Below are 8,901 nucleotides of genomic sequence, written 5' to 3' on the forward strand. Positions count from 1 at the left end.
TAGTAGTAGTAGTAGTAGTCGTACCAGCTGTAAAGGACGTGTTCAGAGAGAATGTGAGCATCAAATTACCTCTAGTGTTAGTTGATGCAGAATTCCTACCGATTAAATTATCATTCTATCTAGAATAACGCATTTTTACCATGTGAAGCACTTTGGGACTTTGTCTATAAAATGTGCTATATCAAATAAATGTATTAATATTATTATTATTATGTTGACTCAAAGTTTAAGTCTTTCTTTTGGCTTTTTGGGTTTTCTGCATGGCGCTAACCGTGTTAGCTAAGCATGCTGCTTGGCTGGTCCAGGGAGCTTTATCGGGATCATCAGCGCCACGCATAACTGTATTTCCATTTGAGACGAGATTGTTCCTGACTGAACCAGAACTGGTTCATTTGTGTATGTCTCATTGTGTCCCTCAGAATTCTGAAAGAGCAGGAGGACAGAGAGAAGGAGAAGACAGTGCAGCTGTTTAGCGGCTCCTCGGAGAAGAAGAGATCCTGCTGCTAACCGTTCTTACACAGCAGCACTACCCTTCACTAGGACACACCGTGTGATAGTGGGACCACATGTCCCTCTAAGGACACATTAGTCTGAATGTCCGCAAGTCTTTCTCAGTCTTTCACTTTGTGGCACTCTGGGTAATCCCAACACCTGGATGGATGGACTGTATGTATGTTATGTGTCACGGATTGGATTGCACTTTATAAATTATTATATATATTATTATAAATTGTCTACTCTATGTTTACCCAAGTAGTTCGGAAAAAAAACAACTCAAAATTGCAATATTATGGAAATATATGATATAGTAAAATAACAATACGAAGAAGGGTGTAAGAAAAGTTTGAAGAATCGATCCAACTGAACAAATAAGTTGAGCTGAGTCCCTTCCGAGTCAAACTAAAGCGTTTTCATTTTTAAATGTACGATGTTCCTCAAAGTCTTGACTGTGACTCCTTAAATATTTATTTAACTTCCAAATACCCCTAATCTGTCACATGTGGGTTTTTACTCTATGTATTAATATATTCATTCAGTGTTATTCAGAGTGGTTATTTTTTTTGTAAGATTATTTTTTGGACCTTTCCGCCATATTTGACATGACAGTTAGGGGGGAGAGAGGGGGAGAGATGCAGGAGATGTCACAGGTCGGATTTGAACCCTGGACCTCTGCGTCGTGGCATAAACCTACCTGTATATGTGCGCCCGCTCCACCCACTGATCCAACCCGGCCACAGAGTAGCGTATTTGAGCTGTTCTGCTTCTTCACCTTTGCATGACACAATAACAATAACGAACAGCTATAAAATATAAAACATTATCTAACAACCTAGCAGTGAACACTAGCTTAGTCAAGCTTTGGTGTTCACGTAGTGTTGAGACTGGCATGTTTTGATTGGACTATGACATTAGTTGTAGGATTACGTTGTGTATTGCACTGGTGTCCTGGGTTCTTTCCCTGGTGGATGAAGTAAAACCAAAAGCACTGCCACGCAGCACGGTACGGAAGTGCCTCTGTGTTCGTCCGCTGAATGAACAAATATGATTGTGTAGTTAAAATTTATAATCAGGTGTATGTGTTATTTTGTCATCTGTACATTAATATAGATTTGTAATTCTATTGTTTTTGTTGTAACAGTACTGATTGGTTGTTAGGATACCTGAGTGTTTAGTTGGGACCGTGCCCCCCCCCTCCCCCCGACCGACTGAAGTTGTGTGCAGACATTTTTATTTCATATAACCCTAATCTGCCTCGTTGCCAAATACTTTATGAAAATGTGGTCACTGTATGTAATGTGGATGTTACAGGAAGGTTCCAATTTGAAAGGTGAGCGGTTCAGATGTTACTGTTGGATATTACACTATGGTCACTAATGGCGTTCCACTACTGCCAGTGTCTTGCACATCACTTTAATCTACATATTAACATGTAAATACATAAAATAAAGAAATAAAGATGTGTTAATGTTTATATCATTTGTGAAGGACTTCTGTCTGATACAATTAAATTAAAGTAAGTTATAAAGCACCACCCAGTGGATGAGTTTGGACATTGCTGTTTATTCAATTTTAAGTTGACATGACAATATGTGAAACAACATTCAATATTTTGGGGAACCAACATGGCTATTTATTAGAATTTGTATGACTTATAAACTATATAGAGAATTAGTTTTGAGTTATGAGCAGAGAACTTTCAGAATACATGTTCCGTAAAGGTGTTACTGGATGAGTCCCAACGGTGCTGTCTGAATATACAGGAAGTATCATTCTCGAGTAAAACAGTATAAGTGACTGCAGTGTAACATAGTATTATTTGTACCTGCCAGCGAAGCCATGTGCTCTGACGCAGTAGCACTCACTGATACTGCAGTATTTCTTGTCAATTGTATCGAGCATTAGTTGCATGCTTTATAAGTTCAGTTTTCCCATTGCTGCCAAGTGCTCCTATTTTGAATACAGCCATGAAAAGATTCATTATGGCGTCGCCAATATAGGAGACACCAGGAAAGGAAAATGTATGTAGCAGTTTGAGGCTTATACAAGGATTATTAAACCTTTATATTAAAGTCTTTAAAAAAAAATAAACCTAATTTAAAATGATTGAATTTGAAAATTGAGTTGAAAAAACAGATATGAATTATTTTGACTAATAGTTAAGGTCAGAGGATGTTAAGTGAATCACAGACTGGTTGAGTCAATATTTAGTCAGGATACAATTTTTTTTTTCAAATGCTAAGAAATTAAATAGAATTACCAAAATTCAATGGAAGTAATCATTCAGTTTACCTGGGAAGACTGTTGTACGGGTCGCATACAATGTGCATGTCTCCAAGTTATTTGGGGGCATTATGTCAAACTCAACGATTCATAGCAGATCTCCTCAAACCGATGGGGGACGTCACACATGCTCTGTCCATTAATATACAGTCTATGGGGGTAATGCAGATCATCAATCATTATCAATACTCCACTGACTTCTTTGGTTCCTGAGATCAGAGCTAGTTGCTAGGACTACGTTGGATTGCTTGACATGGATTGTGCCCAGATGAAAACTAAAGAAGCTTCATGCTTTAAGTCTGTGATTTAAATAATATCTAATATCAATAAACCAATACCAGGAGAGTGGCTAGTGTCTATATATGAAACTACAAAAAAAATCTAAATATGGAAAAGAACTAGGGACACTTGGGCACCTGGATCGAGGCATTTAGGATGGGGAAGGTTATGTTATTGCCATGTCAACATCACTGCTCAAAGTGACAACATGGAGCACATCTGGAGACCAAGCTGTGCAAACAGTGTGACACCCTCTATTACACACTCACAGAAAGCTACTAGTACACTGACGATGCAAACACGGGTTACCTTTCACATTACACACATGCGCCGGTTCGTCCTTGGCTGTGGCGTTCCATTGCTGTTAGTTTTCCAACATGGCTAAATTTACATGTAATTAAGTGGCGCTGCTTACTATAAATTAAATTGTGTCTTTGATAATCATTCCCTACAGTACATAATATGACACCTTAAGTGTATTGTCTCCTAAAAGCAATGTGGACAATACAGTAATTTATGACATTAGCTCTAACTGTAATCTAAAAATGGCAATTCTCCCTCCATAAGGTCTGGGTCATTGAGGAAAACAAAACACATAGGTACATCACTCCATCTCACATATACGCACATCAATAATCAATAACATTCATCAAGACTAGGAAATATTCCTGACCTCTTGACCTTTACATTCAGATTCATTTAACATTCAACACGAGTAACGTCTTGCCTTCAACACACACTGTAGTGACAATAGTGAGATTGCCAGTGGGCCACATCTGCTTGGTCTCTGGCCTTGTCTTTTCTCTTATTCTCCGGCGCTCTCCCATCCCACGCTGTGCCTGTCTGTGTTGATGGGAGTGTCTCTGTCTCCCTCTGGTGTTCAGGGCCTGTACTCAGTGGGGCACCAGCGTCCCCCGTCCACCTTAACGCATCTTGTAGTCGTGGTATATGGCCGCTTCACACAGCTGTCCTTTGAAATCCAGCTCAAAGGTAAAGTCCAAGTCTCGCTGCAGGTCAAGAGAAGGAGAAAAGAAACATGGTTGTCAGAGAGAGGGGGGGGGGGAGGTAGTATTAGGCAAACTGAAGAAGAATGAAAAAGACGGTCCAGCAGCGTTTTATACAATCTATGGAGAACAGTGAGATTTTCCATTTTGACCTGACAGCAGGATATGGCGCCATGTAAGCCCAGACTGTTAGTATGAGACCACTGGAGGAAGCGAGCCCCTATTATCCACCCCAGGGGGGAGGAGAGGACACGGACAGGGTCAACAGTAGAATCTGTTGTTGTTTGTCTGGAAGTCACTGCGGTGCTGCTGATTGCTCGACCGCTATCCAACACTGACGAGAAAACAATCTGCTGTGGGCAGGCAGTGTAGGAAATGAATCTTTTCTTAGCTAGGAGATATATATATATATATATATATATATATATATATATATATATATATATATATATATATATAGAAAAGTGATAGTATATATACCTAAGATAAGAGCTCAAAAAATACTACAAACACTTATATATTATGTTATGTATTATATTTGTATTATGATACGGGCGCTGCCAACTTGTAATTTTGGAGCCAGAGTCCAGTGGTGATCTGGATGTGGAGCGACGGTGTCAAAGTCCGGCCCATACAACCGCCTGACCAATCGCAAGGCAATCCCAGCTGTCAATCATTAAGTTTCACTCCGTTTTTATAGCATACAAAAAAAAGGAACACTTGAACAAGCATCAACGGGATAACAGCTTCCTAAAATGACAGAGACCATGTGTGGGAAAATGTATTTGACGTGATTTTTTTAGCTGTCCTATCCACTAAGATAGATATCCTTGGTGTTATTATTCCACATGCTACACAATACGAACAACAGATTGTACAATACTCACAATGTTTTTCTCATTAGGCTTCATGTCGATGCTGCCGACGATCTCCTCTCCTCTCCGCACCGTCAGGTAATCTTCCAGGTAAAACACCGTCTGCTTCCAGTGGGTGTACTGAGCATCTGGTGCTGGGAGACACACACACACAGACACACACACACACACACACACACACACACACACACACAAAAAACACAAACAGAAACACACAACACAGCCATTTCAATCCTATAAGCTGCCATTGTAAAGGATTTCTGAAGGAAGTTGTAATGACTTTAGTAATGGCTAATAAATCATTTATTGATGCTTTATAGATTGACTGGTTGCCAGGTTGTGCTGGTGTTTAGCCCCCAGCGACTGTTATACTAATGGACTGAAGATAATCACAACGTTAGCATTTACATTACTAACCGCAGATAGGATCAATGCTTAATTAATGACTTCACATTAAAGTGCCCATATTATGAAAAAATCACTTTTTTCTGGAGTTTGGGGTACTACAGTACAAACTTGGGGAAATAAGTGTCCATGCTGTTTTGAGTGAGATCCGGTTCCTGAATGTCCTCTGCCTTCAGTCTCCGGGTGAGCTGTTCAAAATCTGCACGGCTTTCTACGTCACTAGCCAAAACGAGGTGGCTAATTGAAGCATGCTACCTCGTTCTCAATGGCAAAACACTGCTACAACACACACTAGTTCACCAAAATCTCTAAAAGAACTACTTCCTGTCCCGGTTCTGCAGGTCTTCCACAAATGGCCCTCGTCTAAAAGAAGTCTCCCAGCTAATCCTGCCTTGGACTGACCAAAGAGAAAGAGTTATCTAGCTGATGTGATCTTACCGAGCAACTGAGCATGTGCGACTCCCAACAAAGATAGTATAGAAGTGAGATGTCTCACTCTGGAGCTAAAACAGAGACCTGAACACACAGGGTGAAAACAGGATCTACAGCAATGTGCAGTACAACAAAAATATTGTGTTTTTTGAAAATGAAACCATGTAAACCTATTCTGATACAACCTCAAAATACAATTATGAACCGGAAAATGAGCAGAATATGGGAGCTTTAATAACGTCTCACTTATTAGAATGTGAGAAACCCATGAGCATTTCATAATGGGATTCATCCACAGTCTGACAACTTAATTAATAAGTTGTATTATTAATCACTTATAACTGATGTGTTAAGCATTAGTAAATTATGTATTAATCCACAAGAAAACCATCAGTTATAACTGATGCCTGATAAGAAAGCTGTACAAACTAAGTTTAAAACTTTGGCAACGCCAAGCGTCTGAGATACGAGACAGCAGTAAATAGTAATCCTCTGGTCAATGATGCATTCTTTCAGTTGTCTACCCAGGTAACCCTCTTCCGTATCACAGAGGACCTGATGTCTATGCAGGCCAACACTGGGCGGAAGGCAGGGAGACAGCCTGGACAGGTTGTCATCATGGGGCTACCAGAGGCAGTAATACAGTCTTCTTTCTACCTGACGTGATTGGCAGGCATGAGAACAAACCCAATCTGTACAAAGGGAGGAGCAGCAGAGACATACAAAACAAGTCTGTGTCCTTCTAGTTGGGAAGCAATGGTGCAAAGAGAGCAGGTAGCTCCACTTGAATTCTTGATAACAGCGCTGGAGTAAAATGCGGGAAATGCATGACCGCGTTCTCGACCTCTCCACTGTTGCATGAGACAATCTCCTTTCGTCACTTTGTATTTATTGTGCAACCTTATGTGTGTGTGTGTGTGCATGGAAACACAGACAGATACAATCTGACACTCCAACCCTAAAATAGGTGAGAGCATGCCCAGTGCCCGGACCATCACAGAGACTTAAAAGGTCAGTAGCCCTTAAATTGAATTTCTGCCAGCTGGGCAGGCAGCTCCGCCTTTAAGGACGAGCGCTTTGTGAGTCCAGAGAAGAAAGGGCTTGTCAATCATCCTGGCTGCTGCAAAGGCGGGGCTCTCCGTTTTCTTTGGGCAGAATTCAATAAACACACTGACGAGCTAGCAAATTTAGTAGATGAGATGGCATTTCTAGTGACTGGCATGAATTGCAATCTTTGACCCCTGTTGGCCTTTTTTCCTCCCTGTGTGCCTGTCATATGGGGATTCAGTTGCACCCTTTGGATCTTTCCACTGTGTGTACGTTTTTGATCTGTGTCTTAAAGTTTTGACAAGAGTCTGACATTGAAAAACTTGCTTGACAGACAAACTTACAGAAAATCAATAGAGGGGAAGTGGGTAGGCCAGAGAAAGCTTAAGTTAGTAATAGTACAGTATAGGTATATACTATAGGTATAGTTCTCTTTATGGAAAAGATACAAGGTCCTGGTGACGCCATCATTTGATATAAACAAGATTATCAGTACCAGAGGGATGACAGGTCCATTGTTCAAACCAAAGTTCACACTGATACGGTCTGCTCTACGTCCCATTTGTATGTACAATATTTACCACTACCACTAGAGGTCAGTCACACACAGATTTTGACACAAACATCATCTGCTCACTCCAATCCAGGACTGTTTTGATCATGAACTGCTCCAATGTAAAGTAGCAGTAATGTTTACTATTGTGAAAGATGTCTTTAAAGTCTAAACACAGACCACATTAGAAAGTACTGCTCTTGTTATATTAGTAGAGGGCCACTGCGTAACCTAGGGAGTTGTAGCCTGTTACTCCCATTTGACTTCCCTGCATTAATACTGAAGTGCCTAGTGAAGCTGTCCACCTGATGGTCATGATTTCAGGCTCCTTGGAACATTTGGTTCCACATAAAATGTTTTCCTGTGGATGTTTTCTGTCTGCTCAATGAAGTGACATTTGGTTCCAGTTCGTATGAAACATATCCTCCCTTGTTCTTTCATTTTTCCGCCCTTGCAGTAGTGTGTAAAGTGCTTGCTATCAGCATGAACTACACCACAACTCACAACCTAATGTCCATAGAGGGTTTTCACGGCGCGTCATCAGACCGGAGGTCGCCATATTGGAGGTACTGTTTTAGGTTGTACCAATAGGTCAGACCGAGAAAAAAACTTTTGGAATAACATCAACTTCCAAAAGTTATTCAATACCAGGGAGAGGAATGCCAGAAGTTATCAGAGGAAAGGAGGCGCCTGTGGTTGGCAAAGCTCAAACTCACTCAGGTAGTGACAAAATGGGGCTCTTTCAAATGAAAAAAAAACGATTGAGAGTCACTCATTGCAATGCATCATACATCATATCGCAATGATGTCATACAGTTAAGTTTAGGTTGATTAAAGACATTATTGCATTACTTACTTTCTTCTTACTAGGAGTTAAGGTCTACAGCTGTGTATGGGCTCGGCGTGAAAAGCACGTAGTTGACTCGCTATATCGAGATATGCAACTGAAGGAAGAATCCACGGGTTGTCATGGATGTAAGACGAGAGAGCCAACTTGTAGGGATTTGCACCACCAATAAATTGTCATTTTTTCGAAATATTGCGCCTTTTCTTGTGGTCCAAGTCCTTCCCTATAAGCCTTTGCATCTTGGATGTTTTTCTCTTGTTTAGACATGGCTACATTCACTTAAAGTATCCAAAGTGCACAATACTCCACTGTCCGCCGTTCAGTTGTTTACACCGAGTATCTCCAATATGGCCGCGCATCCAGGTTACTGCCCAGAAGGTGACGTAGGTGAAAACCCTCTATAGTCTAGGTTCTATGGCAAGGAAATTTGATGAAAAGATTGATAGGGCCTACCACTCTCATCCGTATGTTAAATATTAAGCTGCAGCCACGACTCGGTTAGCTTAGCTTGAGCTCATTGAGTATCAGATACAATAATAACTATTGAGGAAATATTTTCCTTTGACATTGATGCAGTGTTAAACGAGATCACTGCAGTCGGCAGCAGAGAAACAAGCTACAATGGAAGTTAACAGGAAAATTCCAGCTCGTATTTACGTTCATAAAAGTGCTCGTTTT

At 40.6% G+C, this 8,901-nt stretch overlaps 2 protein-coding genes across 2 annotated transcripts in view; one reads left to right on the forward strand and one right to left on the reverse strand.

Annotated features, from left to right (window-relative positions):
• cracr2aa (calcium release activated channel regulator 2Aa) overlaps positions 1-8,901 on the forward strand; it is a 29,580-nt gene that overhangs the window by 20,573 nt on the left and 106 nt on the right. Inside the window, exon 18 of the mRNA XM_032523851.1 lies at positions 420-1,244. Within this exon, the coding sequence (XP_032379742.1) occupies positions 420-507 (88 nt within the window). The 3' untranslated portion in view covers positions 508-1,244. The remainder of the gene's footprint in view (positions 1-419; positions 1,245-8,901) is intronic.
• Positions 2,730-8,901, reverse strand: part of LOC116694247 (protein arginine N-methyltransferase 8-B) — a 33,935-nt gene continuing 27,763 nt past the window's right edge. Inside the window, exons 9-10 of the mRNA XM_032523852.1 lie at positions 4,952-5,073; positions 2,730-4,067 (exon numbers count right to left, since the gene is read on the reverse strand). Of these exons, the coding sequence (XP_032379743.1) occupies positions 3,984-4,067; positions 4,952-5,073 (206 nt within the window). The 3' untranslated portion in view covers positions 2,730-3,983. The remainder of the gene's footprint in view (positions 4,068-4,951; positions 5,074-8,901) is intronic.

Source organism: Etheostoma spectabile, chromosome 8 (assembly GCF_008692095.1).
Source record: "Etheostoma spectabile isolate EspeVRDwgs_2016 chromosome 8, UIUC_Espe_1.0, whole genome shotgun sequence".
Taxonomy (NCBI): domain Eukaryota; kingdom Metazoa; phylum Chordata; class Actinopteri; order Perciformes; family Percidae; genus Etheostoma; species Etheostoma spectabile.